We start from the raw sequence: 23,569 nt of genomic DNA, 5'->3' as shown, positions 1-23,569 counted from the left end.
TCCGATCATCTCAACATCTCAGCATTAAGGTTCTCATTTCCGTCTACATCTTTTCCCTACTGTTTTACATATTTTTAGGACCTTAAATCTAATCCTGCTTGAATTTTCTTCGCTTAGTGGCCAAGAAGCCAGACCTACGGCAATTGCAAATTCCTGTGTAAGGGTATTGTTAGACTGATCATAACTACTAGTCCATCAATATTGTTCAATATGTTTTTATTGATATTGAAAGTTGATGTAGAGATGAATACGTGGACAATGTTTGAAAAGATATCAAAAACGGTTTTTTTTTATTGTCCTCAGAAATTTTCATTGTTACGGTGAAGCTGATTGCGAAAAACGTCTGTGGGCTGCCCTATGCCACAGCGCATCAGGAACTCTACGCATGCAAAACTGACCCCGAATCATTCATTGCTGTGTCTGTCACAGCTAGTTTGCAACGTTGAGACAAAAAATGATGGAGGATTATGAGGATGAAGTAGCATGCTTGTTTGCGGAAGATTAGGAAAAGGAAGTGCGTCGGACGTGGGGCCCTCATTGTCTAGCTCCTTGGCTGTTTCTCATTGTATACATTTTTAATCCTCTTTTGCAAATATATTTCTCAGTGTTACAATACTATGCCACAATTTAAAAATCGTGGGTGATTCACAAATACCGTAGAATTTTCAGATCTGCGTGGTGCGCTACGCCTTGCACCACGACCTTAATGAAGTGGCCGTAATTACTAGCGCAACAAAGTTATGCAAGGTTTTTTCAATGATTTCGAAATCTGATGTAGTGGAAAATAGGTGGCGAAAATTCAAACAATGATGAAACTTTATTTTTTACTTTTTAATGTTCGCTGTTTTCTTTAAATTAGCGCGATCGTATCTCTGAATTGAAGCGTTATATAAATACAAGGTTTAGCTGTTTATTACATAACTATGCTGGGAGCATTGTGTGAATTATTGCTGCTCTGCCATAAACCGTTTTTGAAATAATTAGGTCTGCAAAGTAAGAAAATTTCATTTCGTGAGCCGATTTTGTGAACTTTTATAAAAAACATCTTAACTACCCTGCAAAGCGAAAATAACTGAATACAAATAATAACATATATATATTTAGTCTGATAATTTTCAATTAACTTTAACATATTGTGCGTATCTAATAACCAAAGTTGCTCAAATGAGCAGAGAAGATAACAGCGGAACTCCGCCTCTTCATTATATATTTCGTATTGCCGGAAAAATTTTTTTGGCAGCAAAACCAATTGCAGATCTCTTTCCAGTCATCAGGCAATATTATAACAAATTTTGAAAAAAATATGAAAGGTCGACCGACAATCTTTTTTTATCTTACGTGCAAGCATGCTGCTATTTCTTTATTCCTTTGCCACTGCGCAGGACGATTGGAATGATCGAACCTAAAACTAATAGGCGGAACAAACTAATTTGTTGTTCATTGCCGATATATATGTTGTGCGCCATAAAAATGTACCGGGACTTGTCATGCTCGCACTCTGCGCGAAAAACTGCAATTTTTTTCTTTTTTTACCACCTTGCGAATTTCCAAAACTAAAATGGTAACCTCGAGAGTCTTCCTGCTTTTCATTTTCCAGGGATTACGTCTAGAAAGTACACACACCGTATTCAGTCCTTTCCCCAGGTAAACAGATGATGCTGCGCGTAGTTCCTTAAGGATAATGCGAAAGCACTAAAACAAAAAAGTGGCTGGGAACATGGTCATTTGTTCGATCAACTTCCCTTGAGGTAACATTTTTCTTCTGGCAAATGAAAAAGCTACCTTCTAATCACTAATTTAATGTTACATGATCGTGCTATGATGACACGGCTTTGTTTTGTATGCGCGTTCTCCCTGCCAACTGGATTTTTACTAGAGGTTAAGTAGATCCAGGGATGTAATAGGCATCCGATACAGGCATATTAGGTAGTGAGTGCTAGCCGGCTTACTGGCCAACGTGGCACGCGGCCGACCGTGGGCCGCCAAATGTCCGAGCAACCGTTGCCAAACAAGTCGGCGTTCAGTCGGGGTTACAAGCTCGGGCCATGGATGCTGGCCGACTTCTGCCCAACCTAGTACATGGCCGACCATGGGCCACCCAATTGGTGGAATCGGTCGGCGTTCAGTGGGGCGCTCGAGCTTGGACCTTGGTTGACGGCCGACTTCCGCCCTACCTGGTACATGGCCAACCATGGCCCGTCATTCGGCCGAGTACCAAATGCCGGCAGGTCGGCTGCCGACCAGCTGGCGATGATCGGCCATACATCGGCAGTCAGCCAATGCCGTCTGGGAAACCATCTGTTAATGTGCTGAGGGTTTTCTGTGATGATTTTGTGTTCAACGGTGGGGTCTGATCAGAGTTCCTTATAGAATTGTGGGTTGTTTAGTTGGTGGCAGCCCTCCCCAATGTAATCATCTTTGTGTAAAATGCCAATACCACCACCTTTGTCTCCGGGTTTGATGACAATGCCAGTTCGTTTGCCCAGCAAGACTATGGTGTTACTCTTTTTTATTGAGATTAGGTGGGCCAGGTTTCCATGTCCGGAAGGCTTGGAGGATATATTTCTGTACCGCTGTTATGTATAGGTCTAGATATTTATCCCTACAACTTTGGGGTGTCATTGTTCCTGAGGTTTGGGGTACCTGTCATTATTTGTGTTTTGGTAGTCAAAGAAATATTCCGCAGCCTACGATTTCGTAAAACGTTGTCCAGATACTTTATAATTGGCATTGATAGTACTAACTTGTACTTTGGCAGAATTTTAAGCCTCATGACAACAGGGACTTTTCCTCTGGGGTGAATTGTGAGTTTGACGGGTTAATTATCTTTTCCAGAACGGGTGTCTCTTCGATTGTTTGTTCCAATATGGTTAGACATTGGTTCGTGGTTTCGTTGTGGTCGAGTGCGTGTATATGGCTTGCTTATTGTAATGATGTTGTGTGTTTTATATCTGTCTAAACGACGTATTATCAATGGAGAATTTTTCAAGTTTCTTAATCCCGATTTATTCAATTTTGTTCACATGGAAGACTTCAAGCTCATTTTCCTCGGACGTTGAGACTCATGTTGTGACGCACCCGCCTCTCCCCAAGTAAAGTCTGTTCAAAGTGTTCAATTTTTAATTTCAGAAGGTTGAAAGAGGCCTTAAGTAGTTATTTGCTGAATGCTTCTTAATGGGCTTCCAAATGGTTAGTAATTGATGGGGTTAGGGATACAAAAAGTGCTTTCGGTACAGTTCTGGTTTTCGATATAATTGAATTGAGTTTACGTGGAGGTTATGCCTGATTGGTTTATCGGTACTTTTTGTAATTTTAGAAAATGTTGAGAGCAAATGGCATGAATAGAAGAGGAACTGGTGGGAGCGAGAACTTGGTTCGCCTGTGATTACTGTTTCAATTTCGGCCGTTGGGTTGAGCCACAGCATCGTATGAGGTCATACCTTTGTTAAGGCGTGGTGACGTCATTTTCGATATTCTGCATGGTGGGTGAAGCTTGCCGCTATCCTAGTGTTGCAGCTAAGACTGGACCCATCGATGATCGGGGCTTCGTCGGCGTGGCAGCCGGTGACGTATCGCCTTGCACAGCGGGCGTCGGTAGTAGGGACGGGCCGTTTGATGATGGCAGGTCTTGGCCGCTAATGTGGAATGTCCTGCTCTTTGTCTGTGTGCTTTGTCGACGGCTGGACGTGAAATAGAATGCGGTGGTCATTAAGTTGGCAGAAGAGCTTGGTAAGGGGCTGTAGCTGTCTTCGTGAGCGTGGTGTCGCCTGAAAATCTTGGTGGTAGGTTCTGCGAGGCATTGTTCTGGGAATAGTGGATGCGGCGGCATCTCAACCGAGATGTCCGTCATTGGTTGGCCAGGTGATCTGCTTCCTGAATAGTCTGGAAACATGGTGCTGCGAGTGGACTGGCATCTTTATTGTTTTTGTCTGTGACCTCAAAACAGCTGACAGCTTTTAGAGCGCTGTGCTCCATGGTTGGTCTTATTTGATGTTGGGAGGTGGTCTTGCAATGGGGCCGCGCAGTCCGATTAAGCACTAAGAAAGAGGTTGAATATATTCAAGGCGAGCACAAAAACACATGCAAAAATTTGGAGCACTCCATTAGCAGTCAGGACCCTGGTCGCGGGGAAGATTTACAGGGAGTGGTAGAAGTAGAAACGTTTTTGCTTTGAGCGCATAATTCATGAGTCTGTTATTGAACTTCAGGCTTCTTGAATACATATCTGCCATTCATCATTCCCGGAACATCGTCGGTGGTTAGGGGCCCGCGTTAGTACCAAAGTGACATATACTGCCTCGATTTCTGGCCCTGCAGTGCGAATGAGCTTTACTGCTTCCGTGTAGCGAGTGAGGGCAATGTTAAAGGGACACTGCAGCACTCCTTGAAAAATTTGGACTAGCAGAAACCCACAGTTTTTTATGCTGTAAACATGAATATCAGATTGAAATTAGGAAGAAAAAAGCAGAAATAGCCTTTTTTTTTCAGTAGAACTACGCAGCCCGCGCGACGGGGCTCACTGCGGGTCGCGCCGCTACCTGTGATTGATCAAGACGTCGCGTGACGACAATTTGAGGAGCGGGGAATCTGCCGAAGTGGCTCCTTCCCTGCACTGTGTGCTGATCTCAGCTCTCTGCGGCTTTGTGATGTCATTATGGCACGCCATTTCTACACTGATGACCATCGGGAGTTTCACCGCATGTATCCGTACAAGATGCGCGCACAAATCATGCTGCACTTCCTTTGTGGGGAGCGTAGGTTTGGCATAAAACTTGAGTTGGTTAGAGTAAAGTATTTTGAAAAGTAGTGTGTGTCATTACTAGGAGAAACATGGCTCTCAACGAAACCTCGGCGCGCATATTCCTGGGAAAGAATGGCAGCGAAAATGGCTTAGTCGACTACCTCCGTTTCAGGCGTCCCGCCCGAAAAGTAATTGTTGTGAAAAAAGGACCCAAGGCTTCTTGTACCAAATCCTGCTCTCAGTGCCAGCTGTCCTACCTCGGGGAAACGAAGAAAGGGTGAAGCAGTCACAGCTTCCACCAGACAAATCAATAATAAGCGAAGCGCGGCCGCCGAGCTCTGCGAGGCATGCGAGGCATTGACGGAGCCATTGTGCTGGAGACCAAGTCAAAGGCGCGCAGAATTCTGCTTGAGTCATAGGACATTTATCAGACGTAGATGAGCTTTCCTTTTTATCGTACATTCACAATACACGTTTAGTGAGTTGCCGACGGACGTATGCTGAAGGCTAAGCTGCAGATCCGCCGTACTCACACTTTCATGAGAAAACCATGCTCTGAAATGTGTTTTCTTACAAGAGGCTCTTTGTTTTTATTTCGAAATTAATTTGCATCCCCAAACAAGACAGGAGTATGTAAAATGACGAGGCAGCAAAGGGTTCAAAATAACATGGCCATATATGAACAACTTCGATGATTGCTTGCCTGGAAGCATCGAAGAAAATCTTGCTCTGTGCGCTCCTTACCTGAATGCGCCTATACTCAGCTGAGCGGTACACTTTTTATCTTCTAATAACGCTCCCGTAAGGGTTCCACGAACATATCAGGCACGTGCCGTGTTGGAAACGAATACACTGCAGTGAACACAAAGCCTTCACAACCTAGCTAGGACACAACAGTGGGCTTTTATTAATCTGCTTGTTCGCAAAGATCATCAGCACGTGCTGCTGATGAATTCCCCACGTTTAGCACAGAAGCCGTTTCGGGGAGCTTTTGCGCAACAAAAGATAACAACACACGCGAATACAGCCGCGCGCCGATGTTGTCTGTCCGTCCCATCGCGAGATTGCACTCCATGAAGGGATCGCAATAAACGCTAACCGCAACGCTTCACGTACAAATGAGGCCTGAATAGCCAGAAAGCAATGAAACTACGAGGTACAAGCCATCTCTCCCTTTCCTTCCTTTAATAACTGCGGTTCTAGAAAATGGTGGCTGGCCCGAATCTTTTGTATAAGCAAATAGAAGGAATCGCGTCATTGTTCAGCGATTCCTTTTTGACAAAGCCGTATAGAAATCGCATAAGCAACAAACTGCAGGTAGTCACAGTCACGAAAATGCTTCGATTCGAATGTTTCCTTTGGCCGGCTTGAATTTACTTTTCTTCTCAGCAGCACCGCATTGCGCCGCGAAATTTTGACGCACTCACTGGAAGGCTACATCGTCGCGTAGAGCTATATTGTATCAGGTGCACAACACTAACTTGACGTGTTTTGTACGTCTGCGACCCACGCAAGACGAAGAACAGCCCACGCCGAAAGCTCCCTCCTTTGGCTCTGAATGCCTCCGGCTCCTCAAAGTGACGTCACGACGGACGGAGAAGCTTCGTTTCTCTCTCCGCTTTCCTCCTCTGTAGCAGTTTTGCGGGAGGAGCGAAATTTGTAATACGCGCTTTAAGTCGGCAATTGCGCAGGTGTTTCATGCATATTCGAAAAAATAACTTCACAGACATGGTCGATAAGTAATCTACTTCAAAAATCTATAGTATTGGCACATTTAAAAACCGCTGCAGGGTCCCTTTAACACTTGCACAGGTAAGGTCTTTAATGCCAAATGAAGAATAAGTCCACACATACTTGGACGCACGAAGACCAGGAGGTTTATTACGTCATTTGTTTCGGCTCCAGGTTGGATCCGAAATAAAGGCCGGAGCGGATAGGCCTGATGCGTAAAAGTGGTTGTAGAGATGCTTCGTCTGGGACTCGCCAATTAGAGCCCATTTTGGCGCGTTGAGTAGAATTTTTCATAGGCTGTTGATTGAAGCGTTAATAGCGGCCATTGAAGAAGATAGGACGCGAGAACATAACATACTTTGCCGCTTAAAAATCATACAGCGAAGTGTATGCTTCACTAAAAGAAGCATTTTGATTGGACTCGAAGTTTCGATCGGGGGACCTATCTTTTGCAAGAGTAGTTTCTCTTAGCTGCGTTTTTTCATTATACAATGTTTGGGCAAGCTAAAGGAGAACAAAAGTAAACACTAAAAAGTAAATTGTAAAACAAGTATTGGGCTCTGATATGTTCAGCGCGTATTGCTGAAGAGAACGACGACAAGCATGTTCAACGCGCGTGACGGGCAGGAAAGAAAACGACAACGAAGCTCGCTTCGACGCTCGTACGTGTGCTGACCCGTCTCACGACTGATCGCAGAACGTTCTATTGTCTGTTGACAATAGAACAAGTGGTGGAGGTGCCAGCAATCCCCTCAACCTGGAGCTTCGCAGCCTAGCTTTGCCTACCACTTCCGCGATGCCTGAGACCGCCAGCCAATCGCCAACCCCATCGCCTGTGATCTGTCCCGGTGCAGCGCGTCAGCGCGACCCAGCCATCTTCAGCGGCACCGATGACACGGATGTAGAAGACTGGTTGGCGTCGTATGAACGCATAAGTGCGTACAACAAGTGGGATGACACCGTGAAGCTCACAAACGTCATTTTCTATTTGAGCGACGTTGCCAATCTATGGTTTCGCAACCATGAGAGTGACATTTCTACCTGGACGGCTCTCAAGGCCAGCCTGACCAAAGTTTTTGGCCGTCCCGCTATACGTAAGCTTCGCGCCGAGCAACGCTTGCGAAGTCGGGCACAACAAACCGGCGAAAACTTCGCCAGTTTCATAGAAGATGCCGTAGACCTCTGCAAGCGCGTAAACCCTACCATGAGCGACGCCGAGAAGATCGGACACATTATGGAAGGCGTTGACGATGACGCCTTCCAGATGCTCGTCGTCAAAAACCCCCAAACTATGTCCGACGTTATAAACCTCTGCCAAAGCTTCAATGAGCTGCGCAAGAGGCGGCTTTCCACACGACGTGCTGGCCTTCAGCAGGCCACTCTTTCCAGCTTGGCTCTCTCCGGGGACGGTGCCCAGGACCAGCAGTCGCTAATTCAGCACATTCAACAATTCGTTCGCGAGGAAGTCGCACGCCGGCTTTCCTTGTCCACCTTCACTTGCCCGCTAGCACCTGCGCCTGCGCCGCCGCTCACTCCCACTCTTCAGCGTGTCATACAAGAGCAGGTCGCTGAGGTTCTGCCTTCACCTCCTCAGCAGCCGTTGGTGGCGGTTCCTCTCACGTACGCTGATGTTTTGGTGCGGCCACCACCCCCTGTCGCCCCTGTGTACAGCCGGCCTCCCCTCCTATACGAGCCTCAGGGACGCCAGCAAAATGAGCAACCTACAATCCCCCCTGATCGTCCGGTTCTCCGCCGTCGACCACAGCTACGCGCTTCCAACCCCTAGCGTACACAAGACAACCGACCTATCTGCTACGCCTGTGGAGTCGCCGGCCATGTGGCTCGTTTGTGCCGCAATCGTGGCCCTCGTCCCTACGACTATACACGTGAGCCAATGTACAATCTTCCTCCGTCCACCTCGCCTGTGTTCCCTGAGCCTCCTCCGCAGTCCTCTTCAAGTTACGATCGCCGCCCCCACCGCTCGCCTTCTCCTGGCCGTCGTTCCCGTTCTCCGATGCTTCGCCGCGAATCAGCTGTTAACACGGAAAACTAACGGCCGCAGTTCCGGAGGCAAGAACTGCGCCATCAGGGACAAACTCAAAACCTGTTCACGCACCAGCCAACATTATTACCATATTCATCGAGGGAGTTCCTCTCAAAGCACTTGTAGACACTGGCGCAGCCGTTTCTGTTATTGATTACGCCCTCTGTCGCAAACTCAAAAAGGTGATGACGCCGCTTCCTGCGATTTCTCTTCGCACAGCCAGCGCTCAGGACATTCGACCATTAGCCGCCTGCACCGCCCGCATTGTTATCGACGACGTTCAATACACAATAGAATTCCTTGTCCTCGCCGGCTCATCACACGACGTTATCCTTGGTTGGGACTTCCTCTCCAATCATAATGCCATAATACACTGCGCCCGTGCTCAACTTGAGTTATCACCCTCAGTGACACTTTTTTCGACACACCCGCTGATGCTGCAGCTACCGTGCACGTCGCAGAGGACACCGTTGTTCCGCCTTTCTCCTCAGTGCTTGTGCCTCCTTATTGTGCTGCTCTTTCCGACGCCACTGATATCTGCACACCTTCGTTACGATGCATTGACCAAAACTCCGTGTTGCTGCCCCATGCTGTGCTGACAATTTTTCGCAACTCAAGTGCTATTTTTGTTTGTAACCCGAGCCACTGCCATACCGCTTTACTTTGTGGCCAGTCACTGGGTAGTGTTGCTTTGCTCGATTCCACGCCCACCTATCCCTTTGGCGATACCATCGCCAGCCTTCACATCAGCGCCATAATACCTATTCTTGTCGCCACTCCATCATCCCTCGAAGTTTTCCACCGGTCCATCGACGCTGGCCTGACGTCCTTACAACGAGCCCAGCTTGTCGCCATCCTGCAACGTTTCGCGGCTTCGTTCGACTCCCAGCAACATTCGTTGGGGCGCACAACTACCGTTACTCACCGTATTGATACCGGCATCCATTCCCCTTTGCGCCAGCGTCCGTACCATGTTTCAGCCGCCGAGCGCCGCATTATTGACGAACAGGTGACCGACATGCTCCAGCGCAACGTAATCCAGCTGTCGCACAGCCCTTGGGCGTCTCCGGTCGTCCTGGTCAAGAAAAAAGACGGTTCCATCCGATTCTGTATAGATTACCGCCGACTGAACAAGATCACGCGCACGGATGTTTATCCTCTCCCTCGTATCGACGACGCCCTTGACTGCCTGCAGGGAGTCGAGTTCTTTTCCTCAGTAGACCTGCGTTCCGGCTACTAGCAGGTGCCGATGGCAGAGGCCGATCGCCCAAAAATCGCTTTCGTCACACCCGATGGGCTCTATGAGTTTAATGTCATGCCATTCGGACTGTGCAATGCCCCTGCCACGTTCGAACGCATGATGGACAACCTACTCAGAGGGCTCAAATGGCACACTTGCCTTTGTTACCTTGACGACGTTGTCATCTTTTCCCCAGATTTCCCATCTCACCTCCAGCGCCTTGAGATAGTTCTGCGATGCCTGACCGACGCTGGCCTCCAATTAAATTTAAAGAAGTGCCGTTTCGGAGCATGGCAGCTAACCATACTCGGACATGTCGTCTCCAAGGATGGCGTTCTTCCCGATCCGACAAAATTACGCGCTGTGGCAGAATTTCCCAAGCCAACTAATGTGAAAGAACTCCGCAGCTTCGTCGGCCTCTGGTCGTACTTCCGCCGCTTCGTTCGAAATTTCGCCACAATCATCAACCCTCTCACCGAGCTTCTGTCCAGCCACGATCTTTCAGCCTGGTCTCCGCACTGTGATGATGCCTTCGCAACACTCCGCCACCTTCTGACGATTCCGCCAATCCTGCGTCATTTCGACCCTTCTTCTCCCACGGAAATCCACACTGATGCCAGCGGCGTCGGCCTCGGCGCAGTACTCGCTCAGCGGAAGTCTGGCTTTGATGAGTACGTTTTCGCTTACGCAAGTCGGACCCTAACAAAAGTTGAAGCAAACTATTCCGTCACCGAGAAAGAGTGTCTCGCTATTCTCTGGGCAATAGAAAAATTTCGCCCCTACTTGTATGGCCGTTCTTTTGATGTCGTCACCGATCATCACTCCCTCTGCTGGCGGTCTTCTTTGAAAGATCCTTCTGGTCGACTGGCCCGTTGGGCTCTGAGGCTCCAAGAATACGACATTAACGTCATCTATCGTTCTGGCCGTAAACATGCTGATGCTGATGCTCCCTCACGTTCTCCCTTGCCGTCTGAAGCCACGCCTGCTATATCCGTTCTACATCACACCGACATGCCCACCGATATGACTTCCGAGCAACGTAAAGACGCATGGATCGCCTCACTCCTTAATTTTTTATCTGGCCGCGCTTCACGACCTCCTTGCCGCACTCTCCTTCGCCAGTCTCACCACTTCGCCATCAGAGACGAGCTCCTCTACCGTAGGAATTACCTTCCAGATGATAGACAGTGGCTGCTTGTAATTCCGACCCATCTACGCTCAGTGATTTGCTCCCAATACGACGACGATCCCCAGTGTGCCCACGCCGGCTTATTGAAAACCTTCATTCGCCTGCGACAGCGGTACTACTGGAGTGGGATGTACCGTTATGTTCGTCGGTTCGTCCAGTCCTGCCAAGAGTGTCAATGCCGAAAACACCCACCTCGCCAACCCGCCGCTCCTCTGCAGCCGCTGACCTGCCCAGCTCAGCCCTTTGAGTGTGTTGGAATAGACCTATACGGCCCGCTTCCTAGCACATCAACAGGCAATCGCTGGATCATCGTTGCAATCGATCATCTCACACGCTACGTCGAAACGGCGCCTTTGACATCTGCTACAGCCCAAGACATTGCCTCCGTCATCCTCCATCACATAATTCTTCGCCACGGGGCTCCCAAGAGGCCCCGCTTTACTTTCTGAAGTTGTCGAAGCTGTTCTTAGAGAACGAAAAATCGTTCACCGCGCCACCTCCGCGTACCATCCGCAAACAAATAGAATGGTTGAGCGTTTTAACCGCACCATGGGCGACATGCTAGCAATGTATGTCGCTTCAGACCACTCCAACTGGGACCGCGTTCTTCCATTCGTCACATTCGCTTATAACTCTGCCACACAAACAACTACCGGTTTCTCACCATACTTCCTCCTGTACGGTCGTGAGCCCTCTTGTACCATGGACACCATTCTCCCTTACCGACCGGATTCTTCCGAATTCACGACTGTTTCACAAGCTGCAACGTATGCCGAAGAATGCCGCCAGCTTGCCCGGTCCTTCACTTCTCACGCCCAGCAACAGCAGAAAACCACCCGAGATCAATCTGAACTTCTTCCTACTTGCCGTACAGACTCTTTGGTCTGGCTATGGGTGCCTTCCTCCAGTCCCGGCCTTTCATCCAAACTTCTGAGCAAGTGTCAGGGCCCCTACCGTATTGTCAAGCAAACATCTCCCGTCAACTACCTCATCAAACCCCTTACGCCATCCACTGACCACCGTCGCCGAAATCGTGAAATAGTACACAGTAACCGCCTGAAACCTTACTACGATCCGGCCATCGTCACATCGCCATGAGCCGCCAGGATGGCGTCTTTCGCCCGGGGGAAGTTGTAAAACAAGTATTGGGCTCTGATATGTTCAGCGCCTATTACTGAAGAGAACGACGACAAGGATGTTCAACGCGCGTGACGGGCAGGAAAGAAAACGACAACAAAGCTCGCTTCGACGCTCGTACGTGTGCTGACACGTCTCACGACTGATCGCAGAACGTTTTATTGACTGTTGACGACGTATCGCCCAGGTCAAGGTCTTCTACAACAAAATATTGAATATGGATAGGAAGAAAGAACGTAGGAGCTGTAGAAAGCCTGGAGACTGCGAGAAGCATGCAAGCCTAAGCAGAGTAGAATATTCCGGTGCGACACTTGTTTTGTTCGTTACTGCGTGCTTGCTAAGTGACAAGCCTGTCGGGCAGAGCCGGTAGACAGCATGCGCGACCGCGTAACAACATCAGTGGAAGTAAGGTAGAAAGTTGGCTGAGTTGGTAATTAGACATGATTGAAAAAATGCACTGTGCTAACAAAGACTTCGATGAAACATCTAAAGAACTGCGCTTGCCCAGCTCTTTAGCCACTTTGTAATAATGTAATCAATCAGTCACTTGGCCTTTCTCGCGTAAGTGTCTTGAAATAGGGAGGTTGGGGAGAAGTTGAGCATGTGAGCTGTGATTGTTACACCTGCGTCGGAAGGAATTGTCTTATTGGCCTATATATTCCATTACGCAATCGCCACACTCGAGTATGTAAACAACGTTGCTGGTATCACAAGTTACTCTTGTTGGATAATATGTTTTAAATTTGAATGGACGCTCTAAACTAGTGTTGTGGTTTGCATGCATTTGCAATTATGACATCGGTTTTTTTCCGCATGGTGTTCAACCCATATATATGATTATGTATAATCCTTCATTTCATTATACATAGTGCTAGCCTGTTGTAAATTGTTAATCTTTAATTTTGTTATTATGGCTTTGTTCTTTATCACATTTTAAGTAGTGATATGGCTACACGTCTGACGACTGCAGAGAAACAGAGGTTTTCGTTAAGCTCCACAGCATTTATGGCGGCCTATCTGCAGTTGCTGTATCTGTTGAGATGAAATAAATAGTCACCGAACATAGAGACCTATATTTTTTGCTCCTCGTGGGAGAAACAATGTGTATAATACCAGTGACAAGAAAGAAATCCTTAGCCCAGGCACGCTATTACCTTTTGGTAAAGCAAAGTGCAGAAATCACTAACCCTGGATTTGAAGTTGAGGTTAAAATCACCTATTTAAATACATTTCCTCGCAGGGGATAGCTCCTAGATATAGCGAAAAAGTAATTATGATCTGTATTTATTGTCTTACAGGAATTTACAATGCGGCTGAACAACCTTTTACCTCAAATTGTATCTATTTCTGGTACAGCAGCTATTGCTGATTTCGATGGGAACGATACTGACGCAAATGGAAAATGCAGACCATGGTCCCTTTATGAGGGCCAGCTAAGAGTGAGTACAAGAAATAAAACAAAATAATTTTTTCTATTGAGCGTGCTTATAATAGTATCAATTGCAATTTTTATAACTGCGAGACAATATTGTTAGCACCGAATATTAATACAGGGATTCGGAGTGGCAATTGTAAGTTAAAATAAGTACAATGTTAACTAATACATGGGTACAGCTAGAAAGGACAAGTTGAGGCAAATGCATGTTCTCCACGTTGATATAGCTAAAATAAATGCGGTTACAGAGTGAGTGACTATATGATAAATATCAGTTCATAACAATAATGGATGTTTCTTTCCAACCTACCACTACTTTTTCCTTTTATATTCGAAATATTTGGTGTATTGCGGCATACGAATAACAGGAATAGGAAGCCAAGGCCATTTAAAGAAATGATTTAGAATTTTTTCACAGCCTAACAATAATTTGTCAGTAAGTAAAACATTGTTCGTCCTTATTTTTGTATCACAAAATAACAATCTTCTAAATTTTCCTGCCCTACTATACCACCTTAGCCATGGAACCAATTAGTTGAATTTAAGACTTCGTGTTTTTGCCTCAATCCTAAAGTTCAATTTGTCGGTCGACAAAGCCCGCAATTCACAGCTACGGACATGCTTCACTCGTATTCACGTGGGGTGACCTTACAAAGCGCTATGAGTAATCATATAATCCATAACATCCAGAGGGCTATTGCCTAGGCAACATATATTATCTGACAGCAAAATATATGAACATTTCTCCGAGGTCTTCCTCTATGCATGCGCAATAAAGTGCTTTTCAAAATGATATGTCCGTGGGCTCTTTATTTGCGCTGCTATCAAACCTCCACAATTCAGAAGGTATGGGTACCCTTCGAACTGTAGAGATTGTTTGTTTTGGTTTATTTAATAGTGATTTGGTCACGTCTAGGATTGATCGAGGTCACGACTGCTCGCTCGCTTGCAGGCGTACTCGCGTCATCCCGTCCTCGCTCGCTCACTCCTGAGGAGTTCGCCAGTTCGCGCAGCGACGGTTAGTATAACTGCGAACCCGTGGTTAGCCCATGTTACACGGCAGACCAAACCATGGTTACACCACTAACCGCGGTTATAATAAACCGAGCTTGGCGACCTCGGCCCAAAACAGCCTTAGCGATACAGTTTCCCTATGCCTAGTATGTGAAAGAATGTCGATGTAAGATAACCTTCTCCCAAAAATGTTTTAAATGCGGCATTTGGAAGCAGAGTTATTTGCAATCAAATTTTGAATATCTGCGCCTTCGCGGCTTTCCTCCTCTTTTCAACTTTTTAGCGCACGCAAAGGCTGGCCCTCATCCAAGGCCTCGCCCACTGACACGTCAGAACTGACGCATCTGCACTTTTACTTTTTTTGCTTAGCGCCGCACGCCGCAACTTCCGTTTTGTCGCGCTTGCTTGCCGACGCGCCGCCGGGGAAATCTTGTCGTCTGATTCATCGTCATCGTCCTTCGGCCCAACTCGCAAGTTTTGTTGCCACGCTATACATCCCTGGCGTTGACCTCACCTTCGATTTTAACGCGGTAGCGTTAAGGAGCTCGTGTCGCAGAAAAGCCGGTGTCGTCGGCGGCGTTGGCCGTAGGTGCACTTCATAAATAAAAAGCAACTTCCATGTGCGGCGCTGCCCCGACCCGTGGCGCGCCACTAGCCCCTGACATTTCGCCGTGCACCCTCACGGGTTGTAAAATCAAGCGTATTTCCTTTCTTTAGATCACTATCTTCGCTCACCCGCTTCTCCCCTTCGGGCCGCGCGGGTACCGGTGCGAGGATGCCCCAATACCCTTGCGTTTAATAAGTTTTCTGGCTCTCTCCCCTTCCAACATCCAGCGTGCGTCACTCGACCAGTGGTGTTCAGGCGACGCGGCTCCTCTGATGCCGGACGTCTCTGACGTGATCGCTGCGCCGTAGCGCTTCTGCTGGGAAAGGGTCCCCTGCGATGTAATAACGCTATCGCGTTCCACTCTTGAAGGCGAAGCTTAAGCGTCCTCCAAATTTTGTGTTACATCGTGTGCACGACGGATGCAGAACAGTTCTGGGCTAGACTGGTCACTCTCTTGAGTTCGCGAAGGCAGTTATCGAAGTGCTGAATTGTTGTTGTTGACGGGACATGAGCGGGAGGTTGTTACAGTGTGCAGCCCCTGGCTGCGAATGTATTGCTAGTACGGCAGGTAAAAAAAATTCTGCATCAAGTGCTTCAAAACGCCAACCTCCGGAAACAATGGCTACAGACCATCGGACAGCCAGCATCGGTGAAGACAGCGTTTATCTACGTTTGCTTTACCCAGATATGTGGTTCGCGATTTGGGGATCCCAACAACACTGAGTCTGCGTGAAGGAGCGGTACCAACGCTGTTTCTTCCAATTCTGCCGGTAAGTGTAAAATGAAAAGATTGTGATAATACTAGCTTTAGACGCGTTATCACAGTACAGTGTGGATCTTTTTTTTTAACTCAGGCGATCTTGCTCGGCGTTGTGGCATGCATATAGCAAGATTTGTCATGATCACTGTGAACTACACTGCTCAAAATAAACCAGTGGCGAGTTTACGATGGGATTTTATTATTTTTTATTGTTATGCTAGTCGACCCCACGCACCAATGCATCCATATAAGCCGTATACTATCATCGTCGGGGTTTAGCGGCGGATTCTTCAACATATATTATTATGTTCGAGTTTTTAATTTCATCTATCTACAGACCGCCACCCAGCTATCTGGACATATTGCAAGAGCAGCAAATCGCCCATACAGCACTACTTTGATGCTTGGCGCATTGCTAAAGATGCACGCAGTCGCTTGCTTTAATAATTAGGGCGAATACATGGTAATAACAATATTCTAGACTGCATTTAAGAAGTTGGAAGCTGTGAGCAGGTCAAAGGGCTGTGAAGCAATAGAACCATGGATCCAGACAATCACACGTCTATGTTGCTGCCCTGGGCCAGGGTAATGGTACCTGATCATCAGCATGTAGTACAGCCTGTTGAACCACATATGCGATAAGCGTGATGGCCATGATAGACCATACAGCGAATGCCTGCATTAGCTCCTTGCAAACAGGCAATGGATGAGCAGAGGTAATCTGTTTTGTATCGTTTTTTTGTAAAGTTTTCACTTTGATGTTGTCTGGAAGGTGCGCGGCTCACACTTGTGGCATTTGTCTACCAATGATAAATTTAAGAGATAGGTAATGCAAATAGAACTTCACGGAAGAAACTTTACACATCCGCACATAACAGCAAGTTCACATATGACATAGTCAAGAAAGAAACCCCTAATGAAGTGAAGAAACAAAATAATGTAAATGTGAGTGCTGAGACTGGAAGATATTTTAATACTGAGGCAACTTGGTTATACATGCTAGTAAGGAACACAAATACAATGGGATTTTCCATACTGTCCCATACTGACAATTTTAAAGAAGACAAAGTGTAGCATGTTTGCTCGACAACATCTCGTTGATTTATTTTCACCGTGATTTAGTAGTACAAGACCTGGGATCTTTTTAAGAATATGATGCTAAAACTGTTTTCAGCTGCAATGTAGCAGCTGTAAGCAGGTTCAGCACCTACGATTGACTAGAACACACACACACACTGCAACTCATCAACCAAATATTTATATATTTTTTTATGTATATATTTTTAACAGATTCATGTGCTTTCAAGAAGCTGAACTCCATTCTGAAGAACTCCCGGTTTTTGATTGACACTTGACAACTGTCTCCCAAAGCGAAAACATCTTCCCTTGAATCTTTTCACAACTTTGTCATCAAGTGTGCTCCCAAATCAATATCATACTCGGATGGTGGGATGCAAGTAAGGTTTGTTGAATGAAAGAGAAGACTAAGACATTATTTTTCACTCCAGTGTGACTATGTAGTCCAACTTTTCTGCATGGCATGTGCAAACAATAAGTCCTTGCATGAAGCTTTTAATGTATGTACATAATATTGTCATTATAAAAGGAACAGAGACCATAGGAAATAGAACGCAGTGCGAAAAAGAAAAACAGAAGTTCATATCATTTGCTCCATTTCTTTTTGCTGCTTTTGATTCTTCAACTTGCTAAGCAGCTCATTGGAACTTGCATCTAAGCGGATCGCTTTTAGGTCGTGCTATGGAATAGCCCTGAAGGGCTGAAAAATTGCTTTCTGACCTATTTCAAGGACCTCAAAACAGTCTTTCTCATGGTCTAGTGCTGAGGTTTAGAGAAAAAGACTTCAAAGGTATTTATTTTTTGTTTTTTTTTAATGTAAGGAGGGGGAAGCTGCTGTGTTACTGGACGCATTTGGTGCCTTCTTTTTATGGAAGTTGGGCTTGGCTTCAGTCTCCTTAGTGCAGTGCTTGATCTGGAGCTCTCATGTTATCAGGCCAGGTAAAATGCGACCCTACAATTGCGATTCACAGTTGTCGACTCTGACATCTGCCAAAAAAAAAGTGCCCACCACGTAACTCAATCCCAACTTCTGCATAGAGTAGGCACTCAATGCACCTTATGAGCCAGCTGCCACAATCCTTCCATCCTGTTAGTAAATACACTGCTGTAAAATTAGCTGAACTTATCTTGTGTCTTTCTTTTCAAAACTTGGAACACTTCCATTTCAAAGGTAGTTATCATACATTTGGAGGAGACTGCAGTGCACACTTCTGATATTCAAGGATGCTTCATATAATATGGTAAAAATATATTTGGTAGAATGGTAGCACTAGCCATTCTGTAATCCCCTTCCATGAAAAAAGTGAGACAGGAGGCTATAGACGTACTACACATGCCACCAAGGGTCCTAATTGAAAGTCATTGCCTATATATATGAATAGGCAGATGGGATGAGACAAAGAACAGTGCACCAGGAATACATACAGACAGAAATGACATGAGCTGAGACACTGCAATGACACAAAGTTGAGGGCAAGCGTGGAGGGCTGGCTGGAAAAACACCTCGTCTCTCTTTTGTGCTCCTCATCTTAGTGCAGTCCCAAGACAAAGGTAGTTTTTCAAGAACTGGAAGTTATCAGCGCAAGTTTCCGACCCCTCTAGAACCATCTCGAATGTCCCGAATCTAATGCATTGAAACTGAATGAATGCTCAAGGTTCACTTGATCACTTGGACTAATGATGATCGCTAGAATACAACAGCAGGGAGAACACGGGTGATCCACGATATGAAGTTGTATAGCCCATGTCATACATTCCTTTTGCTGCTTGAAGATCATTGCATCACATTCTTAATTTGATATAAAGTCGCTGGTTATAGAAGATAAAACAGAAGCAATATCTGCTGCTGTGATGTGAATATAATGCATAATGGATTCTTATAGCAGCAAAATTTGGCATAATTAGTACTTGGCATAATTTTGTATAGTAAGCAACAAGAAACACCTTTTTTTCCAAAGTATGAGAAATTCATTGGTATTTACATTCTTTTTAGGTCACATTTGGCTGTTATTCACTTCGATGAAAATTCCTCTAAGCTCCAGGCACAGAAAAAAAGGAGAGGACGGCTGGAAAGTGAAAATGGCAAAATCAAGAAAAGGACATTTCAGTGCCGCTCCAGTGAAAACTGAGCATACTTTTTGTAAGTTAAAACTTTGTTTTACTTATGTTATTACACAAAAAACTAAGTGAACTGTTGTAATCACGATTACTATTTCACGCAGTGTATGTCCAGAGGCTCCCCCAGGATGCAGAGAAACGGTCTCAGGGCTCCACACAGAGACACAGCTTCAGAGCGCCACCTTATGACTGATGCCTATGAAAGACCGTCAAAAGAAGAACTAATTGCTGCACACAGGCACAGATTTGTGCTTCATCATGATTATTCAATTGCACAGCACAACTGTCAGTATACTTAACCCAAATTCTCAACAGACTGGCATCGGCGAGGCACAGCATTGGCCGCTGGAGCCAAAACAATTGTTTCAGTATGTTTTCTGCGACTAACAATAACTGGAGCGCAGTTTCATATTACTTTTGTTGTCCTAGTGAGTACAGTCTTGTACCCATGTCTCTGTGTTTCGCTTCTGGCTGCGGCCAAGCAAACGTGCACACAAAACACGTTGCTGTTTGCTTATCGCGGCAACTCCACATGGTGTGCGACCGCTCGCAGGCCCTTCAAGTATTTCATCTAATCTGCCGCCTAAAACTAAAAGTAGGAAAGACAGAGCAACTGTGGGTTCAGGGTATGTGTAAAGCTAGAGAGCGAATTATTATGCGGATCAGAGTTGTTCAGCTTCTTGAGGTCGAACTGGAAGTAAATGGAAGTAATTAAAGTGAGCCGACTTCACAAGTGACCATATCACATCTCTCTTTTCACAGGCTCGCTGTTCCGCATCCGTTAAGGTCCACAGTGTACAAGACAACAGTGTAATGCGCTTATTATTATTATGTGCGCGATATAATACTGTGTTCTTAGCGGTAATTTATACTGCTGAGCGACTAAGAAAGCACAACGCTTCGCTGCGGAGAGAAGTTTTTTTTTAATAAGTCAATTGTGTACTGCCTCAGGACATAATGGAATATGCTCTAGGACTTATCTAGAGAAATGCTGTAGGCCTTGTCTCGAAATAAAGTTGTTTTCTTTGTTTCTTCGGTGCCTAATCATCACTGCACGTCATGTGAAACCTTGCAAAGGGCAGATACACCATGCGAATGGTAATACGTGTTTACCGCGGCGTCTTGTATCTATCCGGCCTAACCGCTCAGTAGTTTGTGGCGAAACTGCACACGGAGCTTTGATATTGCGGTAACTTTTTTTTGCTCGCAGTAGGTTAGGTAAGGGGGCTTAATTAGTTGCTGCTGCGTACAATGCGAACCCGCAATCTGCGCCAGTATCGGGGGCCGAAAGCTGCCAACGCCGGCACATGATACCACGGGTTCACGCATCGCGCACGGCCGAGCCAGGTAGGAACAGTTGTCTTAGCTAATTTGCTGTAAGACAAACGTTCATATGCTACAAACCTACTACGTGACAAAACAAGTTTGATGCAATCAAGTCAGCAGTTTAAGCGGTAGGATTTTAAAAGCCGCCATAGTATGGATACATCACAACAATGACTAACTCATTGCACCCGTGAAACCGTAGTTTATCTGTGCGCTATATTCAGGCTAGTAAACACATTACTTACCAGCGTATGTTGTCGCCTTGACTCGATCCGAGGTGCATATTTTGGTTTGGTGGACACGGGAACGGAGCGGTTGCCTCCAAAATTTTGCTGCACTACGTACGGCGCGGTGCACTGGAGCACGGCATTTAAGTCACCAACCTAATGCTGGAGACCGGTAAGCCAATTTCGAAGTCCATTTCACATGGGACACACAAGAAACGAAAGCATACGCAGGCAGAAAGCGCCCCGCAGGGAACAGAAACGAGGTCAGTCGCCGCGCCACGCCGCGCGCGACCGCGCCGTGCTTACTGTGGTTACCGCGGTGCCCGCGTGACACCGGAAGTGCAAGAAAAAAAGCTTTAAAAAAATGTTTCTGTCTACAAAACATTCTAATTTTTTTCCTGATAACTAAAAGTTGAGCGTATTACAATTATTTTGGCCTGAGTGGTAGTTTTATGGATGCGTGACGTCGCAAAGAAGCAGACCAATAGTCATTCGAAAACGCGTGTACGTAGACGCGTTGCACGGAGGAGGCGAGGGACGGCAAAAGTGGAAGGAAAGAGAGCGCCAACTTTCGAATAGGATTGCGGGACCTGTGCTGCGCGTAGACGTGTTTTATTACGTTCAGATGTGTATCGCAGCATAACCTAGCGACAGAGATAGTTTGCGAGCAATGCTCGGGAGGTGTTTGTGGGCCCCTTTAACCGAGGCTATGGCGGCATCTGTTGACGGAGGCTACTCGCCGGCGCCCGAATGCGTGAAACATAAGAGCGGGTCTGCTTCACAAAGTTATTCATTTGCCCACTGTATCACGCTTAAAGATCGATGTATAGAGTATGGTGCTGCCCGACGTCTTGATTACGGCTGACAGCGCAGCGACTGCGTACTGAATCCTTGTCTTGCCTGCAGTATCGTTTGAATGGCTTGTTGCTGAGCAGAACGTCAAAAAATGCGCGGCCTTAGCTATGAAAGTACACGAGTTCGCAACGCTTGCAGCACGGGATGCCGCGAGCAGGCTGATGTACGTTACGAATCAGTGACTGTTAATGAACTATGGTTAGAATTCAAATCTTTAGTCCATAGGTGCATAACTCGTTATGTGCCACTGGTCACAAAAAAGAAACGTGCGTGCAGTCCGTGGATAACAAGGAACATTATTCAACTAAAAAGAAAAATCGGCAGGCGTAGGAAAAAGTACCGACGCACACTCGATCCGGCTGCGTTGAGTGACATGCTAGCTCTAAGTAGTAATATGAGGTCACACATAAAGGAATCTAAATTTAAGTTTTATAACGTTACATTGGAAAAATTTCTACGAGAATCACCTCAAAAGTTTTGGAGACACTTGGCAGTACCGAAGAAAAAAGTCGCGGAGATAAGCTCAGAGAGCGGACCTATAAGTGAAAAGACTGAAATGTGCGATCTTTTCAATAGATACTTCGCAAGTGTTTTCAGTGAAGACGATAACAAGCCAGCGGATACTAGGTTCGCTGCTGAAACACGCGCAATTGGCGACATAAGCTTATCGATAGAAGGCGTACTGAATTCATTGTTGAGCCTAAAAACATCAAAATCAATGGGCCCTGATGATATTCCTAATCTGTTTTTGAAGCGATACGCAGAATGGTCAGCTAGATACCTCGTACTAGTGTTTAGGAAGTCACTATCAACAAGCACGGTTCCCGATGATTGGAAAACTAGCAAAATAGTTCCTATTCTCAAGACTGGTGTTTCAAAAACGGTCAGTAATTATCGTCCCATCGCACTAACGTCAACCTGTTGTAAGCTTCTAGAGCACATTGTCTCAAAGCACATTCGACAATACTTAACAGATATTGAATTCTTGAATAGGTGTCAGCATGGTTTTCGACAGGGCATGTCAACGGTTACACAATTAATAGAAACTTTGCATGATTTTAGCGAAATCATTGACCAGAAAGGGCAAATTGACATAATATTCCTAGACTTTAGGAAAGCCTTCGATCAGGTAAATCATAGAAAACTTTTAAGCAAATTTCAATCAGTACTCAAAAACTCAAATATAGTTCGTTGGCTGGAAAGTTTTCTTGTGGGCCGCAGGCAATTTGTAAGTATTGACGGGAGCGCATCCCAAGTGTGTGACGTGACATCGGGAGTGCCACAGGGCTCGGTACTCGGACCGTTATTGTTTCTTGTTTACATAAACGACCTCATTGAAGATTCAGAAATCAAGGCCAGATTATTTGCAGACGATTGCATTATTTATACTAATGTTAATTCAGTTGAAGATCAAGTTAAGCTTAATGGTTACCTGCTCAACATTAGCGAATGGTGTAGAAAGTGGCAAATGTCTTTAAACCCCAGTAAAACAGTATGTATGACAATCACACACAAACATCAGCCACTCGAATTTGACTACTCATTACAAGAAAACAAACTTAATCGAGTAACAGAATATACATACCTGGGAGTGACAATTACTTCAGACCTGCGTTGGAACACTCACGTACATAACGTTGTTGCTAAAGCAAATAAAAGATTAGGATTCTTTAGGCGGTCACTTAAGCATGCTACACAGGATACTGAACTTACGGCATATAAGATGCTCGTACGCCCGATAATGGAATATGCGTGTGAGGTTTGGGATCCCTACACTCAAACACTTGCAGCTGAACTGGAGCGAGTGCAGCGACGTGCACTTCGCTTTATCTATTCTCGCTTCCGAAGACAAGATCAGGTAACCCGACTTTACACTTTAGCGAACTTGCGCCCTCTTCAATGTCGCCGGAAACAAAAAAGACTCATTCTTTTCTATAAGATTATGAACAACATGGTACATATCGATAAGCAGCACTACATAAGCGAAACTACTTCACGTATCACTCGGGGTAAACATTGCAGACACGTAAAAGAACAAAAGTTTTCTAAGCACTGCTACAAGCATTCC

The 23,569-nt window shown here is 45.9% G+C and overlaps 1 protein-coding gene across 1 annotated transcript; it reads left to right on the top strand.

The window, feature by feature from the left end:
* Positions 1-7,268: 7,268 nt before the first annotated feature.
* LOC146179745 (uncharacterized) lies at positions 7,269-23,363 on the top strand. Its single transcript, XM_084580269.1, has 2 exons — positions 7,269-7,925; positions 23,292-23,363. The coding sequence occupies exons 1-2, from the start codon at positions 7,269-7,271 to the stop codon at positions 23,361-23,363; spliced, it is 729 nt and encodes a 242-aa protein (XP_084436395.1).
* The last annotated feature ends 206 nt before the right edge of the window (positions 23,364-23,569 follow it).

This window comes from Amblyomma maculatum, chromosome 9 (assembly GCF_055883805.1).
Source record: "Amblyomma maculatum isolate TAMU_Amacu chromosome 9, ASM5588380v1, whole genome shotgun sequence".
NCBI lineage: Eukaryota > Metazoa > Arthropoda > Arachnida > Ixodida > Ixodidae > Amblyomma > Amblyomma maculatum.
This window is presented reverse-complemented; position numbering and strand designations above follow the sequence as displayed.

Coding starts and splice junctions, on each gene's coding strand:
- LOC146179745 (XM_084580269.1), top strand. CDS start 7,269: ATGCCTGAGACCGCCAGCCAATCGCCAACCCCATCGCCTGTGATCTGT. Junction 7,926..23,291: donor TTCAGCACATTCAACAATTC/GTTCGCGAGGAA, acceptor AAACACTTGCAG/CTGAACTGGAGCGAGTGCAG.